Below are 23,110 nucleotides of genomic sequence, written 5' to 3' on the forward strand. Positions count from 1 at the left end.
AGTAAGAGTTATTTAATGAGGTTATTAATATTTTAAATCTTTTTGAACTTACTTAAAACCAATTAAATTCGTCCTAAATAAAAAAATGAATGAGAGCAATTACTATTTAACTTAATAAAAATAAAATAAGGAGGTAGGTAAAGCATTATTTTGTTGTAAACAATATACTTGTTAAATTTTGTTTAAAAAAGAAAGTAAAAATCTATTTTGATAAATTTAGTGAGGTAAGCAATGACATAAGCCAACTAAGGTCCCAGAAAGTGCTTGTCAAATGAATCTCAAAAGAATATTACCAGGTGAAGGTTTTTCAAAAGCCCGGGCTTGGGCCCGATTAAAAACCCGAAAAAATCCGGTTAAAATCTGATTATTCAAATATATTTTCTTATATATTTATAAATTCACATTTATTATAAATATAAATAATACTTTAAACACATATATCATTACATATTTGTGATTAATAATATTATTTATATACTTCATTGCATAAATAATGAAAGAACATATAGTAAATACATTATATATATTTGGATAATAATGATAAAACATATTATTCTATACACATGTTTATTTTTTGCCGAACTTAGCTATTTTCAACGAAGTAATGTTTTCATAAAATATTCCATGTAAACTAATACATTTTTACGATGATCTAGTTGCTAACATATGTAGTCTTCGGAATCTCTAATAAAACTCGATCCAATTTTAATTAGAAAAAGTCTGGCTCGATCCGATCCGGCCCGAAAAAAGCCCGGTTAGGCCGCCTCAAGGGCCCAAACCGGGCTCTGATATTTTCGGAAAGTCCGGCCCGGCCCGGTCAAAATCAAAGCCCGAAAAGTCCGCTCTGGTCAAAGCCCGGGTTTTTTAAGATCCGATCAAAACCCGGCCCGATGGACCTTTTGTGCATCTCTAGGTGTTATAGGGAGAATTTCGTATAACAATGTTGTGGAGGTTAATGGGCGGAACAAAGATCAAGGACGGTGTTTGAGGGCGGAGGAAGGTTGTTTGGTGGTGGCTGAGCTTGTATGTGGACTCCTTAAGAAAGAATAGGGTTTGTTATTCTCTGTCAAGTGTCGACTCATCCCTCATACAAGTGCCTACGTACCCTATTTATAGGGATCAAGCCTCACGTAGTTCTTGGGGAACAAGTCACGTAGGCTAGGGTTAGGACTCTTCAGCCCGTGCAGCCCAAGCCCACGATAAAGTCAGGCCTTCAGCCAATTAGTCACGTAAATCTCGATCGGCTCCACACGCTTCCTACAATCTCGCGGCATCTCCGCAATCCTTCCCGTGATTGTAGGAACAACCCGTGTCGACCCCGAAATCTACGAGCAACTCAGTCATCTATGAGTCACTTTCCATGTTGCACACAAAGTCTTTCGATGCGGGCCGGCCTGGTCACCTCGGCCCGCACCGCCTTCAAACAATAAATATAATGTTACCTCTGTTTCTATAAAATGTGGGCTCATGAGCTCAGCCCGTGTGTGGGCAGCTAAGCCCACCTCGCATGAAGGCACCTGAGCCCACCTCGCGTGGGCACAACCGAGCTCAGCTCGCATATGAGAGCCCAAATGACAAATGTGAGCTCACCTTTCATGTGTGAGCCCAGCTCGCATGTCCTCATTTGAGCCCAGCTCGCGTGTGTGAGCCCAGCTCGCATGTCATCACTTGAGCCCAGCTCGCATGTTTGATTCCAGCTCTCATGTCATCACTTGAGCCCAGCTCGCATGTTTGAGCCCAGCTCGCATGTTACGGGCCCAGCCCGCATGTGCTGGCCCAAGTCATATAAATCCATGGTTCTAGCCCACACACGAGAGTCCAGCTATTTAGTACACCCACAGGGACCTGTTTAGGGCCCATGGCCGAAAGCGGGCATAACAACTACCCCCCAAAATTCCTGGTCGCATCTTGAGGCCAGGTATTTTCTAATCCTTTTATGGCCTCGCAAGTGTGAGCCCACCAGGCCGCACCAAACCGCCTCGCGTGTCTCGCCTCGCATGCCTTTCATCTTTGCATTCATTTTGACAGCCGTTGGACAGCTGGCGTGGGGATTCGTGTCATCTTATGAGATGACGACACGTGTCGCCTCCTCCTTTCTCTCTCCTATCTCCTATAAATATGTGGGATTTCAATTCATTTCTCACATTTCCAAAAACACTTCCTGAATTGCTGCTCAATTTGCTCAAGGATCTACCACGACGAAGATTATCATTTCAACAAGAACCGTCTACCGGCGGCGATATTCTCCGGGACCAGATTCATCAGGATCTTCATACACCTCTCCCACAGGTACTCTTCGATTCGAGCCCATTCTTTATTCATGCTTTATTCACGCACACCATGCGAGCACACACCACATGTTCGATACGAGTTCACACACAACCACAACGCGCGATGCGAGCCCTTTCGCTCGTTTAGATACTTAGGTGCGATCCCGTGTGAGATGTGAGGACACTTAGGTGCGACCCCATACTTGTTTTTTTTTTTTGTTTTCTTTTTTAGGGCCACACACTAATTTTCACCATCTTTTACAGATGTCGAGTGCGTCTTCAGCCCGCTCCTATGGATCATCTCGCTCTTCCTCGAGTCCGGCTCGCACCTCTGCTAGCCCGGCTTGCTCTTCAGCTACTCCATCTCCATTAAACCAATACCCTCTGAGCAGCGAGGCTCCAAGGACTTTCAACGCGAGCTGACCTCTCTTTCTGGTCGTCTTAGCCAACCTATCTCTCCCGGCTCAGCTATCACCCCTCAAGGGGCTCTGAACATCGCCAGAGTTGAGAACTCGATGCGAGCAGCTGGATCCGGCTCGCTTGATATTCACCTCGACCCGAACCCTGAGGATTTTACCAGGGAGAAGAATATATATAATTGGAGAAATAGGCCCGTGGACCTCTCTCATATTCCATCCTCCCTTGGGGTAGAAGAGCTGCTAAACCGCGAGCCTGCTCCCTTGGATAAAGACCGAGCCGAGGAGATTTTAAGAGAAATGGCTGAAGAGAGGGCTGCCCGTCTGAGGCAAGCAGCAGCTAACCACCTCGACCCCATTCACCTTGACTCAGAATCAACTGACAGCGACCTGGGGAGTGCATACTATGACACCAGGAAGAAAGGAAAAGAGCCTGTAGCTGCTGAATATCCCATCCTGGGACTCGAGGGTGAAGAGGACGGCTCGCATTGGTCCTATGACTCTCCTCAGAGCGAGGAGGTGGCAGATGTTACAAGTCAGTACAAGATTTGTAACTATAATTATGCCCCCGCAGCCTCTCCCGAGCCTTATGTGCCTCCTGCCCAGCCTGAGCTCGAGGGTGAGATTGTTTTCAGAAGGCAGATCATTCCTGATGGGGAGGAGAGCTCAACTGCAAACGAGGAGGTTAAGGTGCTCGCTTGCCGCGACCTGCCTACCTCGCTGACTCAGAAACATCTGGCCGAGCACATTGAGCAGTTTCAGCTCGAGGGTCATATTGTCTTGCCCCTACCTCATATGAGATGCTATAGATTCAATCACTCGGAGAATGGAGGCAGGGTGCCTCGCATGGTCTTGTCCACCTTCCTATTAAGGCTGGGAATTTCATCTCCTCTTCATCCCTTCATCAAAGATGTTTGCGAGTACTTCCAGCTCGCACCTCTTCAGATCAATCCAAACGGATACCGGGCCGCCCTCGCATTGTACATCATGTACCACAAATGCGGGTACCCTTCTCTAACCGCGAGGCAGCTGGGTTACTTCCTCCATTTGAAGCATTCTCCTAACGACTTTGGGTATTTCTACTTCTCTGTCTGGCCGTGCTTCAACAAGAAGAACCTCATCCACAACGGGCCGAGCAACTCAGGGAAGTGGAAGAGCCCTTACTTCTATATCCACGAGGTGCCTCGAGTCCAGACTCATTTTTATTATAATCCATGTAAGTTTTCTCCTGCCCGCTCTCGTTTCTTCTACCATAGCTCTTTCCTTTTAACAAGAATTTCTTTTATCTCCAGCCACCCCGCCTCGCACTGTCCTTGTGGGACAGGAAAAGATAAACGCGGACAGTCTTCTAAACCTTCCTAAGGCGGACCGGGACATCCGAAAACTCATAACGACCACCAATCTGGTCGCATGTGGGTTTTTGAAGGAAGGAGTGAGGCTGACTCCTCAGAAGAAATCTAGGAAGAGATCCAGAAAGGGTAAGAATATCGGGCCCGCACGTCCGGGCCTGGCTGCTCGCATGCGCGAGCTTGTGTGCTCGCGTTTATTTTCCTGCATGCATCTCGTTTCACATCGCACTTTAATTCTCCGTATTTTTCACCTGCTCGCATTACTTCTTTCCTTTGCATCTTGCTGTGACTAATCTATTGCTTTGTTGTTTTCTTTTTCAGAAATGGCCATCTCTCCTATCCCCTTCATGGAAGAGGCTGAGCAGGCTGCGGCCTCGGGCCCAGCTCAGCCCGCAGCTGCGAGCATAAGGGCTCGCTCTCAGGCCAATCCTCCGGCCCGCATGACTACTCTCTCCGAGCACCTCAAGGATTCAGGGCCCTCTCCTCGACTAAAGAGGCACAGAGGTAAAGAAGGAAAAACTGGCGAGCCTGAGCCAAAGAAAGCTGCTCCCTCTGATGCTCCTCTTCCCTCTTCTTCTTCTGCCAATATGGTTGCGACCACATTCGGCCGGCTCGCCCAAGGTCACATCAGCGAGCAGGATTTAAAGGATTGATCTTCTTCTGCTCTCGAGGTTAACCAGGATGCACTCTCCCGAGCCGCGGCCGAAGTATACTATCGTCAGTTATCTAAGGCTCGAGAGATGCGAGCCCTCAGCCAGACCAACACAAAGCTTGAGGCTAAGGTCAAGTCCCTTCAGAGTAAGGTCGCTGAGCACGGGCAAGAGAAAGTTACGCTGGTGAACAACTATAATCAGAAGATAGTTAACCTGAACGCTGCTCACGACAAGGCCCTAAGGGAGCAGAAGGAGGCTCATGACCTGGCTGCTGAGGCATGTAAGAAGGAGAAGGATGCCCTCGAGGAGAGGGTGCTCGAGCTGGAGGGATCAGTCTCTGCCCTGACCGAGGGCCATGAGGCCGCCCTCGCTGATGCTAGGAACCTGGGGGCCAGGAATTTCATGAAAGTCTTTATGAAGAAGGTTCCTGACTTCGATTGGGCGGCTCTGGGTGCGAGCACAGCGAGGCATGCTGACAAGTTGAAGCTGGAGATGGAGAGGGATGCCCAAATTGCTGAGGAGGCTCGGCTCGCGGCCGAGAAGGCCCAGGTCGCTGGTGAAAATCGTGAGGGAGCAGAGGCTGATAACCCTTAATGTAATTTTGATTAGAACTAGACTTTTGACTGGGTAAGCGGGCACCCCTCTCGCCTCGCGTTTGTATTTGAAATATTCTGCCTCGGGGCATAACTTATTTAACTTTTGTTTGTATAAAATGTCTAAGTTTTTTGTGCCCGCGTATGTCTTTACAGTGCTAGCTGGTTTTTTTTTTATCTTTAAATCAAACAACCATTGAAAGAGAATGCCAAGTGGAACAAGCCCGCATCGACTCGCAGGTGTTGTAGGTGTGCTCGCACTAGGAGCTCGCATGTGTCTTCTCCTCGCATCATGCGATTTTGAGTATGTTTGATGGAGGGCTGGGCCCCCTGGGTCGCATTTATGGTTTTGGGGGCCAGGGTATGAGCTCGCATCGCGGGCCTATATCTCTATCCACATCTTTTATCTACTATGTGTTCGTATTTGTCTAAGCGGGCCGTGGCCCGGCTCGTTTCATGTTCTTGGCATCAAGCGGGTCGGGGCCCAGCTTGATTTAACATGTTAATAAAACAACTGTTCTATCCTCGCATGGGTTCCCAAGGATGGGGTCCCCTGCTGGGTATTTAATCTATTAACAGAAGTTAAAATATCAAGTGCACAAATAGAGATCAATCATTTATTCATAGATAATGGGAAGTGAAAGGAATACATGCTTGTGGTCTCAGGGAGGCACCTATATGGCACTACCCCCCGAGACTTAGGAATATTTGAAGATAATACTAAGTCTGAAAAGAATAATATTACTGATAATACTTGCGAAGGTGTTCCGCGTTCCAGGCTCTTGGGATCAACTTGTCTTGCATATCATTGAGGTGGTAGGTTCCCTCCCAGAGCACCGATTTTATCTTGTAAGGGCCTTCCCAATTTGCTCCCAAGACTCCGTGACTCACCACCTTGGTATTTGGCATGACCCGGCGCAGAACTAAATCTCCCACCTTGAAAGATCGGGCTCGAACCTTACTGTTGTAATGCCTAGCTGTCCTCTGCTGATATGCCGCAATCCTGATCTGAGCCTCTTCTCGAGTTTCTTCGATCATATCCAAATAGAGCCGATGATTGACCTCGTTTGCCTCTGAGTCATAGTTGTCCCTTCGAAAAGATCCTGCTCCCACTTCAACGGGCACCATAGCTTCACACCCATACACCAGAGAGAAAGGGGTCTCTCCAGTTGTGGTTCGGGGTGTAGTGTTATAAGACCATAGGACCTGGGCGAGTTCTTCTAGCCATGCTCCTTTCTTCTCTTCAAGCTTTGCCTTTAAGGTATGCTTAATGATTTTATTAACAGCCTCTGTCTGCCCGTTACTCTGGGGGTGGCAGACTGCGCTAAAGCTCTTCTGAATCCCCAGCTGCTCACAAAACTCTCGCATCTCCTTGCTATCAAATTGTTTCCCATTGTCAGATATCAGCTTGTAAGGGATGCCATAGCGACATACAATAGCCCTGTATACAAACTCCCGGAGCTTTCTCGCTGTGATAGTGGCTAGGGGCTCGGCCTCTGCCCACTTAGTGAAATAGTCTACCGCAACTACCGCATACTTGACGCCTCCCCTGGCCTTCGGGAGTTCCCCAATCAGATCAATTCCCCACATGGAGAAAGGCCAGGGGCTCATGAGGGATGTGAGAGAGGCCACGGGGTTGTTGTAATAATTGGCATATCGCTGACACTTATCACAAGCTCGGGAGAATTCAAAGGCGTCTTTTTTCAGCGTTGGCCAGTAGTAGCCTTGACGGAGGATTTTCTGAGCTAGAGAGCTACCCCCCGAGTGATTGCCACAAATACCCTCGTGTACTTCCCTTAGGATGTAGTTGCATTCCTCCCCATGTATGCATTTCAGAAGAGGAACACTGAACCCCCTTCTGTATAGAATCTCGTCGTATATCACATAGCGGGCTGCTTTGTATTTTATTCTCCTTGCCTCGTTCTTTTCATCCGGAAGTGAACCTTCTCTTATGTATGCTAGAATAGATGTCATCCACGTGGGGCCGAGCTCATTATTGAGGCTGCCCACCTCGTGCTCGGGCACACTAGGTTGCCTCTGTATATCAAGGGGCACGGTCCCTAGCAAAGTGCTCTCGCGGCGTGAACCGAGCTTAGCTAGCTCGTCCGCGCCTTCATTCTGCCCACGCGGGATTAGTTCCAGCCTCACCTCGTTGAATCTTGCGATTATCCTCTGTGCGCACTTCAGGTAAAGCTCTGTTCTCGGCCCCTTAGCTTGATACCCCCCATTTACCTGATAGACCACAATCATGGAGTCACTAAACACATTCAAATTCTCGACCTTCATTTCCAAAGCTAGCTTGAGACCGTTGATCAGGGCCTCATACTCGGCATCATTGTTGGTTGCATGAAAGGCCAGATGGGTCGCATGTCTGATTTTGTGAGCCTCTGGGCTGATTAGCTCGATTCCAGCTCCTGCTCCATCACCGTTAGAGGCACCATCCACATATAGGCTCCACCATGGGGCACTATTTTGTCTCTCCAGTCCAACTTCTTCTGTGCTAGGTATAACAACAAGGGCTCCCGGCTCCACTTCTTGATGTGGGGGAAATTCTAGCACAAAATCGGCCAGGGCTTGGCCTTTGATCGCAGTCCTTGGCTTATAATCCACCTCGAATTGGCCGAGCTCAACCGTCCACTTCAACATTCGACCAGAAGATTCTGGTCTATGCATCACTTGTCTGAGGGGGTAGGAGGTTCGCACTTCTATCTTATGTGCCTGAAAATAGGGCCTGAGTTTTCGGGAGGCCAGAATCAGAGCATACGCTAGCTTTTCGAGGCTTGTGTATCGAGTCTCGGCATCGGCTAGCCTTTTACTCACATAATATACCGGGAGCTGGACATCATCCTCCTCTCGGACTAATACTGCACTTATTGCAAAGTCGGAGACGGCCAAGTATAGGATCAAAGTTTCTCCTGCTTTTGGGTTGGTTAACATGGGAGGGCTACTGAGATGCTTCTTTATGTTCTGAAAGGCTTCCTCACATTCTTCGGTCCACTTAAAGTTCCTCCCCACTCCTTTGATTGCTTTGAAGAACTCTTGGCATTTATCGGAGGATTTTGAGACGAAGCGGTTTAAGGCAGCCACTCGTCCTGTTAAGCTTTGAACATCCTTCACCTCGTCGAGGGGATCTCATCTCGAGTAGTGCTTGTATCTTGGCTGGGTTGGCCTCAATGCCTCTATGGTTGACAATAAATCCCAAAAACTTCCCCGATTCAACCCCAAACACGCATTTCTGGGGGTTGAGTTTCATTCTGTACTCCCTTAGGATCTGGAACATTTCTGCCAGGTGGCGGACATGATCCCTCGCTTCTTTCGATTTCACCAGCATGTCGTCTACATAGGCCTCCATAGTCTTCCCCAATTGATGTTTGAACATCTTATTCACCAGCCTCTGATAGGTTGCCCCCGCATTAAGGAGCCCGAAGGGCATCCCGATGTAACAGTAAAGGCCCCGATCAGTAATAAAGGAGGTGTGCTCCTGATCTGGCCCATACATGGGGATTTGGTTATATCCCGAATAAGCATCCATAAAACTAAGCAGCACGTGCCCAGCCGTGGAATCAACCAGCTGGTCGATTCGGGGTAGAGGAAAGCTGTCCTTCGGGCAAGCTTTGTTCAGGTCGGTGAAGTCTACACATGTCCTCCACTTGCCATTGGGCTTCTTGACAAGCACAGGGTTGGCCAGCCACACGGGGTAGAAGGCTTCTCTCACAAGTCCTGCCTCCATTAATCTATCCACTTCTTCTCTGAGGGCCTCTGCCCTCTCTCCACTAATCGGCCGTCTCTTTTGCCTAACCCCCTTCTTTTTCGGGTCCAAGTTGAGCCGGTGGCATATGTCATTTGGGTTTATTCCCTATCATATCGGAGTGTGACCATGCAAAGACATCCAAATTCTCCCTTAGGAAGCGGGCTAGATCCTCTCTCAAGTCAGGACTTAGGTTAGAGCCTATTCTGAGTACCTTGGAGGGATCATTTGGGTCTACCAAGATCGGGATTGTGTCCTCTGCGGCCCCGGCCCTCTCGACCATTGAGGGCATTCTCGGGTCTAGATCTGCTCGAGCTTCGCTAGTTTTTTCCATTTCCGTGATTGCCAAACCTTCCGCATCCTTGAGCTCGGTTTGGTGAGCTTGGGTCGGGTTTATCAAGCGTTCAGAGGTCGCAGTTACAGTTCGAGTGATTCCGTCGGATGGGTCCATAGTGATTGTTGTTTCTTTGCGTGCCCACTTCCCTCTCCTAAGTGTTGCAGTGATTTGTTCTGGGCTCTCTTCTTCATCACTTGCTTCCTCTACAATCCCCTCTTGTATCAACATGATGGGCTGAGATGCTTCATTAGTAAGGCCCCTGGGCGTGGTTCCACATGAATTCCCATGTGCTCGAAGTAGTTCTCGGGCAACTCCTCAATTGAAATCAAATTACAAGTCTCGTGGTCCTCAGGACGTATTCTTTTCCTGCCCTTTGCCTCTTCCATGGGGATGTCGCACTCACCTGCTTCAGCTACCTCCCTTGAGGCATTTCTTGACTCGGCCGCTTTGAGTGCCTGGTTGTAGCAGACCCTGGATTCGTATTGACAGCTCTTCAAGATGCCTACCCCCGTGGGGGTTGGGAATTTTATCGTCATATGATGGATCGAGGTCACCATCCTCATTGCCCTCATAAGGGGTCTGCCCTACTATAACATTGTAGGCACAAGGCTGGTCTACGACTGTAAACATAGCGATCTGGGTGGCCACATGAGGCTCCTCTCCTATGGTCACCGGGAGCCGAATTGTCCCTTTCACTCCGATCGAGTCTCCCGTGAACCCGTACAGGTGCCCACATGTTGAGGTTAATTCTCTATCCAATAATCCCAGTTTTTTGTAGGCATCATAAGTCAAAACATCAGCCGAGCTCCCGGTGTCCACCATTGCTCGGTGAACATTCACCGTCCCAATCTTCATTTTTATGACTAGGGCATCGGTATGAGGGTAATGCACCCATTTTGCATCATTCTCTTTAAATACGATATCATCGACCTCCCTTTCAAAGAGCTCCGGGGGCCTTTGGCTTAGATGATTGACGTTGGTGAGCGGCTTGTCCTTTGCTTCCCGGGCATATCTGTCCATCGCCTTCCGGCTGTCTCCACCAATGTGAGACCCGCCTAGAATAATATGAATACTACCAGCCCGAGGGACCCTTTCTTTGTCTTCTGGGGGTGGAGGAGGGACGGTATGATAATCCGTCCTGTGTCTTCGAACCTCCTTGACAACCCACTCCGTAAGCTTCCCTTGTCTAATCAAAGTCTCGATCTCATCCTTTAGTTGTCTACAATCAGCTGTATCGTGTCCGGTGGCCTCATGGTATGCACAATACTTCGAAGTGTCTCTTTTATTGTAGTCTGTGAGAGGAGTTGCCTTCCTGAATACCCCCTTCCCCACATATGTAGCATATATGTGGTCGATAGAGGCTACCAGAGGGGTGTGTGTCTGCCATTTGCTTGTATAAGGCCTCCCCGAATCTTTTGTGGTCTCTTTGCCACGGGCAGACTTTTTCGGGCTCGAACTACGCCGATATGTCTTCCTCCTTTCGTCAGGGCTTGAGGATCGGTCCCTCTTGTCTCGATAGCTTTCGCTGATTTTCAGCTCTCTCATCGATTTCTCTACCCTCTTGAAGGGTTCGGCTTGCTCATAGAACTCGGCCAAGGTCCTCGGCTCACTCGCTTGGAGGCTCTTCCAAAATTTCGATCCTTCTTTCAGCCCTGCTATCAAGAAATTTTTGATGGTCTCCTCACTGGCTCCTCTCACCTTGGGGACCTCGGCGTTGAACCGACGAAAGTATTCTGCCAAGGGCTCCCCCTCCCTTTGCTTGATGTTGGCTAACGTGGCCACAGGAGGCGAATAGTGGAGGGTCGACTGAAATTGTCTGACGAATAAGTCCTCCAATTGCCTCCACGTTCTTATGCTAGCCGGTCCCAACTTGGAGAACCATTGTTGGGCACTACCTCTGAGTAATGCCGCGAAGAGTCTGCAACGGGTCATCTCCGACACCTGATAGACTTCCATCTCAGTGTTAAATTGAATAAGGTACTCCGCCGGGTCGGCTTCGCCGTTGAATAGAAGGTCGGGGTTGTGCCTAAACACCCGAGGTAGGGGGATGATCGGATAGCAGCCGTAAACGGAGAGGGGGCAGCCGAAGCAGGGGGCCCTCTCTTCTCTTGCTCCATCTCATCTAAGATCCTTCTCAGGTCCCTTACTCTAACAACTTCTCCTTCTCTGTCACCTCCCGCATTACTCGAATGATGTGAGCCCTGAGGTCGTTCGCGGCGTTCCCCTCCTCCAGCTCGGTCCTGCGACTCCTCTTCACGATTGTATCTGCGTCTTTGTCGCTCCTCCCTTCTGGGTGAGGTGCGTTGACGTCTTTCCGGAGGGGTCGTTGCCCGTTCCCTTTTCGAGCCTCTTTTATCCACGGGCTCTTTCTCTTCTCTCTCCTTCTTACTATCCTCCAATTTGAGCCTGAGGTCATGTTCGCTTAGTTTTCTACCCACTCGGTCTAGCACGCTAGTTGACCTTGCCTCAGATGAAGCTGGCTTCGGCCCCGATCTCGTAGAGATCTGGCTGCCCTGCTCATCATGGCCTCGGGGTATATCTTCCTTTTCGCGTGATGTTTCTTTCTTCTGTTTGGTCTCGGTTGCCACGTCATCAAAATCGTGGATCAGCTTCTTCTGAGGGCCTTTGCCCTTCCAGCTACGCTGTGAGACCTTGAGGCGGCGTGCCTTACGCTTGGCGTTCCGGACCGAGCTTCTTTCTACCTTTGACATTCGGGCGTTGATCTGATTCATCTGATCGGCCAGCCCTTCGAGATACGTCATCACAGCCTGCCCGTCCACGGTTGCAATTGGTGGAGGTGGCGCCTGATTCTCTGGGGGCGTGTGTTCGAAAGTAGGGTCCTTCTTGCCTCCGCTCCCTGGTGTCGTTGCTTGCTTGCTTTCTTTGGTCATCTTTCTCCCTAAGATGAACGTCCCCCTCCTTCTAGCGCCAAATGTTATAGGGAGAATTTCGTATAACAATGTTGTGGAGGTTAATGGGCGGAACAAAGATCAAGGACGGTGTTTGAGGGCGGAGGAAGGTTGTTTGGTGGTGGCTGAGCTTGTATGTGGACTCCTTAAGAAAGAATAGGGTTTGTTATTCTCTGTCAAGTGTCGACTCATCCCTCATACAAGTGCCTACGTACCCTATTTATAGGGATCAAGCCTCACGTAGTTCTTGGGGAACAAGTCACGTAGGCTAGGGTTAGGACTCTTCAGCCCGTGCAGCCCAAGCCCACGATAAAGTCAGGCCTTCAACCAATTAGTCACGTAAATCTCGATCGGCTCCACACGCTTCCTACAATCTCGCGGCATCTCCGCAATCCTTCCCGTGATTGTAGGAACAACCCGTGTCGACCCCGAAATCTACGAGCAACTCAGTCATCTATGAGTCACTTTCCATGTTGCACACAAAGTCTTTCGATGCGGGCCGGCCTGGTCACCTCGGCCCGCACCGCGTTCAAACAATAAATATAATGTTACCTCTGTTTCTATAAAATGTGGGCTCATGAGCTCAGCCCGTGTGTGGGCAGCTAAGCCCACCTCGCATGAAGGCACCTGAGCCCACCTCGCGTGGGCACAACCGAGCTCAGCTCGCATATGAGAGCCCAAATGACAAATGTGAGCTCACCTTTCATGTGTGAGCCCAGCTCGCATGTCCTCATTTGAGCCCAGCTCGCGTGTTTGAGCCCATCTCTCATGTCATCACTTGAGCCCAGCTCGCATGTTTGATTCCAGCTCTCATGTCATCACTTGAGCCCAGCTCGCATGAAGGCACCTGAGCCCACCTCGCGTGGGCACAACCGAGCTCAGCTCGCATATGAATCCATGGTTCTAGCCCACACACGAGAGTCCAGCTATTTAGTACACCCACAGGGACCTGTTTAGGGCCCATGGCCGAAAGCGGGCATAACAACTATCAATGCTCATGCTTTTTAAAAAAAATTATATTCATAGAATTTAGTATTCATTTTGTACAGATATCAAAACTAAGCCAATAGTTGATGGATTAGTTTTAGTTGATTCGTTATCTTGTCAAATACATAGTCCCAATTTAAGATATTCCAGTCAAGCTGACATGTTTCTAATATTCCAACATATCTCTTATAAAATAAAACAGGATAATCATGATTTATGGAGTACAATTATAAATTTCTTGTTAATGTTGTGGGCTTCATATGAAATGTATTATAATGAACCGGTAGAAACACTTTTGCCCTTGTGTTTTACTCTCTAGTCTCTACTTGTTTCAGTCGGAAGTAAAGAGACACAGCAGCAGCAGGTTACAGTGATTTTGATCATGCGGATACTGGGTGGATTTCTAATCTCTTAACTATACATTTTTATGTGTTCACTAATCATTTTTCTGCTTTTACAATTTTACTATGGATTGATTCCTATGTATAATTGTTGAAACATCTGATTGTTATTCTTTTTTTGATAGTTAACTAGCTGCCTATTATGCTTTACATTATGTCTCAAGTTAAAAGTATAAATGGAGTATCCATCCTTTCTGAATCTTTTTCTTTCTCTCTTTCATTCTTTTCCAAATTTACTATCTGTCCGGATATTCATGCAAACGCATGTAACATGTTTATCTCATTAGTTTAGGCCTCAGTATGCTTTTTGTAAAACAGTCCCAAATCTTGTTTTGTGTTTGTTTATTCCTTTCTGCAGTCTGACCACTATAGTACCACTGCAGATTCCACTTGCCCAGTCAGGTGTCCTACATTACAAATAATCAAGCCCCAGGAAGAGACAGTTTTGAGGTCTCTTGGGGCCACTTTGATGGACTTAAAACCCCCTAGTCCTACACTACCTGCTCATCTCACTCAAAGCTGTCAAATCTACTTGTATAAAACTTGCTTAAAAGCCGTTTTCCTTCTTCCTCGAAAGCTTTGTTTTTCCTAATGCTACACATGTTTTGGGAAATGTTGGTACATTATACAGTCATAACTTTTTCACTATGGACCTCAGATGAAATGGTTCTGTTGCAATGTGTTATGAAAAACTTCTCCACGGTTGTATTCCAATAACAGTCAACTAATAATTCAAAAGGCCATTTCCTGTTTTACCAATATTGTAACTTTTCGACAAACTGTTACAATTGTCTATAAAAAAACTTGATTACTAATTAGGTTCTATCCAAAAAGATTCACACAAAATTTTAATCCAACTGGGACCGAAGGGGATGTAAATGTGGCATATATTTGCAATGAAACACAACATAGTCTTCAGTTTCACACTCTCAGCAGTAAGAGAACATCCATTTGAAATACAGAGGTTAAATTGTTCTAACGAAAATCAAATTACAAACTGGAAAGTTGAAATATACCATTATTTGGTTGGGGAAATCAGATGCAGTGTTGACTAGTTGCAATGCTTGGGATCCTAAGGCCTAATTGGATGGATATACAAGACCTATACATATGATCAGAAACGATTAAGTGGTAAAAGGCCTATACGTATGACCTTAAGCAACGGTAAAAGGATGTTGAGTCGGTGGTTTAAGTTGTCGCCAATCTCTGTTCATACCTGTGCTACAAGAGTACTATATATGCAGCAGATGGAATCCCCTTTCTAGAATATTGAGCATATATCTTTGAAAAAAAGACTATGTAATAAGCAACATGCTATTACTATCCTGTGTTATATTAGACAAATGTAAACACATATACATTGCAGGTGCACAAATGTTATCCTGTACTTCAAAGAAACTAATAATTCAAAACAAGAACCCACGGCACAGAAAGGAGGTTGAATACAAGCATGGTTTCAGTTTCATATCAATGAGACATATTAACATGTACAAATTTTTAAGGATGGTTATTAATATACCTAAACGATACTAGGATAGTTAATGTGTAGAGGAACATACTATATTTTAGGAACATTCAAGTGTCACAAGATTTCGGTCAATTAGCTGGACAAGATACATATTCTGACTTGGCCCAATGGCCCTTTTTAACATTTTTTCAAATATCCATCACCCTCGCTGACTATACTTGACTATTTTACTATCATTAACGAAAAAAAAATGCACAATTCCCGTTAAAGCTTCCAAGAGAATGCTCTTAATGAATTCAAAATCTTGTTTTCATCCGCAACGAATGCAAACTTTTATTAAACCAACAGATTTTCTGTTCTTGTTAAACTGGCCCCTTTTGCAACATTAATAGCGTAGATTTTGTCCTAATTTCTTCTACCGAATATATAGGACTTATATCAATCTTATAACTGTTAAAATTAGGCAATCCACATCAGCATTATATCAGTAACTCTATCAACATAGACACTATTTAATTATAATATATGCTAATGGTTCAATAAATTCAACAGATGTACACACTCAAAACTCGACATTCAATTGAGTAAGTAAAATGCACAGACACCAATGTGCATAGGTAGCATATATCTGTATAGCAATTACCTTATGGAACGATCTTCGGTTGAGTTTTGAATATTGTGAATTCGAACTTTTTGCAGCTCTAAATTGTGTTGAAAATGGAGAGGTGTGTGTGCTGATTCAGATGACCAAGCTGTGTTTGACAAATGGCAAAAGTTTTGTCGTCCATCTGAGAAAATCAAGGAAGTAGCGGAAGCTCCACCATGTTGAAGGAAAAGAAACTGACACGCCCATGCTCAACATTAAAAAATTTCAAAGGAATACCATTGCACCGTCTCTCAAGGTTGCTTATCTCTTGTTTGGATGGTGGAAGGTTGCTGCATAAGTTTAGAAGGAAAATTTTGACATCAAATTCACTGCATATGAGTTATAACAACTAGTACAAAAAAGAAGGAAGGTTTCAATCATCAACAGCATTTAATATGAAATAGAAGGAAAGAGAAAAGATACAACTAGATCATAGGTTTATGCTTACCCGGTTAAGCAGAGCACGGAACTTGGAACACCGGGAGAAGATTTTTTGAACTTGCTATTCGGAAAATAGACATCAAAGACTGGTCTTGCTTTATCAGTGTACGTATCTTTAAACATTTCTATGATGGTACTTTTGTCTGCATATTCTCTGTTACTCTTTACGTTAATTTCTTCTTTGGCTTCAATCGATTTAGATTCATCTGTAATTAAACGCCTCAGGGTCCATGGAACACCATGCCGACCAACGATGTAACCCAAAGATTTTAGGTGCCTGTAAACCTCAAAGGACTCCCAGCAACATCCAAATTTTCCTTGTGACACCATCTTATATATTATTTCTAGTGAAAGACAGATAACATCCCGCACTAAATGTAATGCCCCTGCCTCAGCCATAAACCTTCAAGAAAAGAAACTGCAAATCTTTTAACATATATCACATACATGTTTTAGCTCTTTCATTTATGTATTTTTCATGTATTATACTAGTGCATATGGTGTTTTACTGAAGGATTTACAACCAAAAAAAGATTGGACCAAGTTCACTTCTTTAATTTCAAAATATGACTATCGAATATGAGGTTTTAACCCAGATAAATATGTTATACATGATAAATTAAGTTTTCATTTTTCTTAAAGCAGAAAGGAAAGCACATAAATCTGCTCGATTGTACGCTCAAGACAATAATCTTCTTTTCTGATTGATGTCCGACCATGCTGTACCCCAAACTACACTTTAATTATAGGGAAAGATTTATGTAAGAAATAACATGTTGAGAGCAATTAAATATTCATGAAGATTAAACTGGATTATGCATCCCATATTAAACTGGAGCTTAAACTAAGAACATAACTAGTAGTACAAGAATTTTGTTATCACTTCAATTGTAAACTCGGGGACTTGCAAGGCGACAAGGTAGGCACTTATTATCATCAATTAGAATTAATGAAAAACCAAAACCAGGGGGAAAGCACTCAAAGGCCTACACCAAAGATTTATCACTCACTATATCTCTTTTATAATTTAATTTTCACTGATATTACCTCCAAGTAGTAAAACTCAATAATTAACAAGGGACTAAAGCACTAACTCAAAGGAAAGCACTCCTAGACTCATATCAAGGGAAGAAATTACACGAGTTGACAACTCTACTCCAACTTTCTATAGATACAGCCAAAAAAAGTGCACATAAAACGCAATTTCCCAGGGTAAAATGTGATATATTTATTATGACGAAATTAAGCAATCTTATATACTAAGTGTTTGGACCATGCTTAAATAAATGCAGATTGCATTTCATATTCAACTTCTTTTCACGTCAAGTAAATACAGAAGCCGGTGAGTATACATAAAGCAAAATTTGAGAGCACATACAAAATCTCTTCGATTGAGTAACAAGTCTTTCCATTACGCACTATCCCAGTACTTGTCCAGAGGCGGCCTTTATAAGAAACAATCTCAGCCATTCCCAACTCATCCTTCCAAATAGCCTTAGTGGTTTCCTTCCTAAGAAGCATAATAAAAATTAAAAAACTGATTAGTGAACAGAAACATGTGGAGAACTTATTATCCAGCTTATGGAGAACTTATTATCCAGCTTATGCTACGTATAAGTTCATACCTGGATTGTAAGTTTGCCAAGTCTCCAGATTAATCGCAAAGTTGTTCATCTTCGGAATCAGTCGTTCCTCCATAAGAACTTGCATAATCCTCAGCTTCCATTCGGACAAATTATGAATCAACTGAATAAATAATATATGTCTTTATTAGGAAAATCGGATTCCAGGAACCATCTACAATATCTCTTGTAATGACGTGAAACTTAACCAAAAGCAACCAATGAAATACCATAGGTGCTACATTTGGACTTGGACTTGGAATGATCAAGAATTTGAGACGTTCTAAAACAAATGATTTTGGTTTGGCAATACATCAAATACCTTGCATTCAAGCTTACAAATAACAAATTCAATTATCTCATTGGGAAGGCTGTTTTATATATGAAATTTTTTTATATCATACTAGTAAATTTTATTCATACGAAATTGGTATCAGTTTATTCAACCTTATATTGCAAAGAGTGAATAAGATATAACAAGACTTTGATGTGTGTATATTAATATTTTACCTCTGCTCGTGATCAATAATTCAAGTCTTGTTATATCTTATTAATATGTATATGTGTATATATGTATATACAATTTTCATTTTCATTGTTCCATTCTTTTGACACCTGAAAACACTTTAATGCTGTTTCATCTTGGATAATGATTTTCTGGTATAAAACTTGGGGCAACATCCAGTATATATTTGATTTTAGGTTTTAAGTGTGCTGATTGTAAATTTGAGTGCAGTACAAGTGTTATATTTGTTCAATGAGAATTCTTCAGATGAACATATCATCATGCTTATAACTCAAGAGCTTTGGTTCTGCAGCAAGCATAGGAATTTGATCTATTGAGCCCTTCACCACCAAAGCGTGTCCACTGTCCTTGTTATGGGAAATGAACTAATTCAGAAGATTATTTACAGGTCAAGGATAACATGTATGTACATATCGTCAAGTTGAAGTGTTGAGCATAAAAAAGCTTGACATTATATCCTTAACAAGCAAAAGCACAATTGTCAGAAAAGGAGCTAATAAGTCCACCGGCTCCAAATTACTTGAATAAACAGTTAGGGTCGTGATTCGTGAGGTGGGGTGGGGGTTTACAATGTTCCACATTAAGTGTGACTAGTTTCCTGATTTAGGATTGTTGGAATCACCACAGAATAGAGAAGTAAAACTATATGATGAAATCACACTCTTCGACTCAGCTGATGTTGCTACAGAACCAGTTGATGTGAGTGTGATCCTTGATTCAGTCGATCCTGAAATCAAACCATTTGAACAAAATGTAGTTCCTGACTGAGCTGATCTTGACACAAAAGAGGATGATGAAAGTGCAGTAATTGAGCCACTTGACCCTGAGACTCCCTGAGGAATAGTTGAAGCCTCAGTTTGAGAAAACTGATTGAAACCAATGGCTTCACCATGAAGGCTAGACACTTGTGCTTTTGGCATCATATAGCGAGGCAAAGCAGGGAAGCTGGAAGATGGGGTGCCAGTTGTTTTCCTTCTCACTGCCAATCTGTGACCATCAATTTGGTACCCGTTCATGTGAACTATAGCCAAGTCGGCGGCAGAGGGGCTATCAAATCTCACAAAACCATAACCTTTACTGTAACCAGTTACCATATCTAATATAACTCTTGACTGAGTGACTGTTCCAAATGGAGAAAAAAGCTCCCGCAAACAACCATCATCTATGGTTCTGGGAAGGAATCCTACAAAAATATTTGTTAAGTCAGCCATGTTTAGCGAAGATGGATAACCAAAGCCTTCACAATTAAGGATGGGCACTAGTGCTTCTGGTATCACACAGTCAGACAAAGCGGAGCCACTGGTAGATACTGTAGCTAAAGATGCGCTACTTGAATCAACTGACACTGATACAGAAACAGCTGATGAGAATACGGCAATTGATTCAGTGGACCCTGAAGCCGAACCAGATGTTAACTCAGATTTTGACTCAGTTAAGCTCGACACAAAATCAGTTGATGAAATTGCAGTAGTCGGCCCAGTTGACCATGACAACAATTCCTGAGGAATAACTGGAGCTTCAGTTTGAGAAAATTGATTGCCTGACTCTATGCTGAATGATGACGGGAAACCTATGCCGGAACCATAAAGGGCAGGTGCTTGTGCTTTTCGCATCATGTCGTAAGGCGAGGAGGGGTAGCTCGTAGCTAATGCCGTCGGTCCAGGATTAGGACAAACATGAAGAAGGTTTGTGGCTGGTTGTCCTCTGACAGGTGGAGTCTCAGCTATTTTCACTGTCAGTCTGTGACCATCAATTTCGTACCCGTGCATGTGCATTATGGCTGAGCTCGCAGCACTGTGTGTATCAAATCTCACAAAGCCATAGCCTTTGCTATAACCAGTTCTATCTAATGCAACTTTTAATCGAGTGATTGTTCCAAATGGAGAAAAAAGCTCCCACAAACGATTATCATCCACGGATTGGGGAAGGAATCCAATATAGAGATTTGTTAAGTATTCCGTATCCATTGATGAAGGATAACTTAAGCCTTCACCGTTAAGGCTGAACAATTGTGTTTCTGGCATCACAAAGTAAGGTGAGGTGGGGTAATTGGTAGCTGCAGCAAGTGCAGGTGCAGGATTAGAATAAACAGGGTGGAGGCTTATGGCTTGTTGTCCTGTGACTGGTGGAGTTCCAGCTATTCTCACTATGAGTCTATGACCATCAATTTGGTACCCGTTCATGTGCATTATGGCTAAGCTTGCAGCAGCAGGAGTATCAAATCTGACCAATCCGTAGCCTTTACTATAACCGGTTGTCATATCTAATCTAACTTTTAACTGAGTGATTGTTCCAAATGGAGAAAAAAGCTCCGACAAACGACTATCATCAATGGTTTGGGGAAGACATCCAACATAAAGATTTGCAGCATCTATTTCTCTGGAGGATATAATTTTCATGTTCGAAGGGGTAACTGGACAACCAGAAGTGGGATGACTAAAGCTTCCACACGTTTCAAAAGCAGCCTTTAATGTAGTTTCCTTCTGAGGACAGGCTAATTGATTGTGTCCTGTCCCCTTGCACGCACTGCATGAGTTATTTATAGCTTCTGCGTTGAGACTACTAAGTTCCTGTGGTTGGGCTTGCCTCACATCATTCACCCCTTCTTCTGCTGGGATTAGCAGTTTCTCAACCATACATACAGCAGCATCAAGAGATTTCTGGCCAATTGCCTCTATGTAGACATTCAATTCTTCATCCTCAGACGAGTCAGCTTCTTGTGCTGATTTTGAGGAATCTTTACCTCTCAGCCGAATTCTAGCCCCACTTTTTAACTCCATCCTCTTTTGCGTGTTTCCTTTTGGTCCAAGTATAAGGCTAATGAAGTTATACGTCGGATATTCCTTGACAGGTACATACAGTTCTCTAGAAATAATAGCATTCCTCTTCGCCAACTCCGAAAAAATCTTTTCTCGTTCTTTGATTAGCTTTTCAGGTGCATGTACTCCTATTTTAAGTTTGCCATCTACTAATGCATCAAGTATGCTGCTGATTTCTGAAAATCTTTTTTTCAATGACTGAACCTCTAAATCTAGTAAAGGTCCACTCAAATTACTGCGTAAATCAATCAGATGAAGAGGCTCTTGTAGTGTAGAGTTAGAATCAACAGCATCGCCCATTGTTTTACCTTTTTTGCGTTTTCTATCTTCAATAACTGCTTTTTGGTTATCTTCAGGGTCTTGGTCCCATTTACCACACCTTTTTTTCCCAGGATTAGCCTCTTTTACAGAATTTTCATTACGAACAACAGCCCCCTCAAGCTCTCCTGGGACACAATGTTGATCTACAGCAGCATAATTGTTCTTAAATTCTTGTTTAGAAGCTTCATCATGCTCGCAATTCTTTTCCAGACAAAAGTTTTGTGGTAGAGAAGGTCTGACTGCTGCGCTAACTACTATCCTCTGTTTACCATCTGACAAATTCTGATTAACTTTATCCACATCACTCTTCAGATCTGGCCCAAACACACACTCAGCCGAAGGATCCTCGTCAGGCTCCTCCTCGGGAACCTCCTCTGGATCCTCCTCCTCGGGATCCTCTTCAGGCTCCTCCTCTGGATCCATTTCAGGTTCATCCTCTGAATCCATTTCAGGTTCCTCGTTGTCACTATCAACATGCTTCTGAAAAGATTGAGGATAATATAATGAAGTAGGCTTCTGATTTGCTGCTTCCTCTAATTTTATACCCTGTACCTCTAAAGGGTTTTGTTTGAGAATACCCATCACACCTGCATTATAATAGACTTGCTATTACTTGCCTACTTATAATAATTAGACTCGTAATTTACTAGCAAAACCAAAGATTGGCAACATATAAAGCATTCAGTACAACACAGCTCGTTAATTAAATTCAATTTTAGAAGGGGCATTATAGAACCACAGCAGAGAGTGAGTCATAAACAAATACAAGTATCCCCATTCGTCAATCACAAAATAAATGGCATAACCGTAACTCTTAATTCTTATATAATTAACTACCCGTGTCACACACTCGGACACTAGTATCAACACCCATGATCCAACACTACCTAGGCCAAAAACATGCAATAATTTGTCAACACTATTAAATCCATAGACTCGAATGATGGACATTTCCAATCGAGTCCGAGTAACAATAGAAGGAAGGGTTTGTCAAAACCCTATCCATCTTCAAAGAAAATTACATCACAAATACATCCAAAAAACATAAAAATACCCTGAAATAATGATTAATGAAGTTAATCTCATCCCAAAAAATCAGAAAATAAAACTTACAAGACAAATAAAAATGATCTGACAAAAAGGGCCCAAGTTAAATAAAACCAAAATGTAAACTGTATATACACATGCATAAACAAAAATATAGATGTACATACTCATACCAGTGTGAGAGATGTCTCGTTGTTGTTGTTGGTGCTGGTGCTGCTGCTGCTTAGTGGTAAATAAAACTAAGGGGTAAACATGTTTATCTAAATGTAAAATAATGTTGTGAGTATATATGGTAAAGATGCTGAAGCTGTGGTGCTTTGCTTGTGCTGCTGCTGATGCTGCTAAAGGCTTAAAATGTATGGTATGTCTATTAAATGACCCACTCAATCACTTAACTATTTTCAGTAAATATTCTTTGCTAGCTGTTAACGATTATTTTATAGCTTAATTAAATACTGTATAACTTAAATCTTGAAATATAATTTAATATACACATACACTAGCGTCGTGGCACTAACAAGTATGAAGTAACAATGGTGCAGACTTTATGAAATGTC

At 44.0% G+C, this 23,110-nt stretch overlaps 2 protein-coding genes across 2 annotated transcripts; both read right to left on the reverse strand.

Moving 5' to 3' along the window:
• Window positions 1-15,928: 15,928 nt before the first annotated feature.
• Window positions 15,929-16,548, reverse strand: LOC141719430 (uncharacterized). Its single transcript, XM_074521807.1, has 2 exons — window positions 16,226-16,548; window positions 15,929-16,106 (listed from the first exon to the last, which is right to left on the reverse strand). The coding sequence occupies exons 1-2, from the start codon at window positions 16,546-16,548 to the stop codon at window positions 15,929-15,931; spliced, it is 501 nt and encodes a 166-aa protein (XP_074377908.1).
• Window positions 16,544-22,894, reverse strand: LOC141720701 (uncharacterized). Its single transcript, XM_074523274.1, has 5 exons — window positions 22,727-22,894; window positions 18,456-22,093; window positions 17,844-17,964; window positions 17,597-17,728; window positions 16,544-16,636 (listed from the first exon to the last, which is right to left on the reverse strand). Exon 2 carries the CDS (start codon window positions 22,086-22,088, stop codon window positions 18,957-18,959), a length of 3,132 nt encoding a protein of 1,043 aa, XP_074379375.1. The 5' UTR covers window positions 22,089-22,093; window positions 22,727-22,894; the 3' UTR covers window positions 16,544-16,636; window positions 17,597-17,728; window positions 17,844-17,964; window positions 18,456-18,956.
• Window positions 22,895-23,110: the final 216 nt, after the last annotated feature.

This window comes from Apium graveolens, chromosome 4 (genome assembly GCF_009905375.1).
Source record: "Apium graveolens cultivar Ventura chromosome 4, ASM990537v1, whole genome shotgun sequence".
Taxonomy (NCBI): Eukaryota; Viridiplantae; Streptophyta; class Magnoliopsida; order Apiales; family Apiaceae; genus Apium; species Apium graveolens.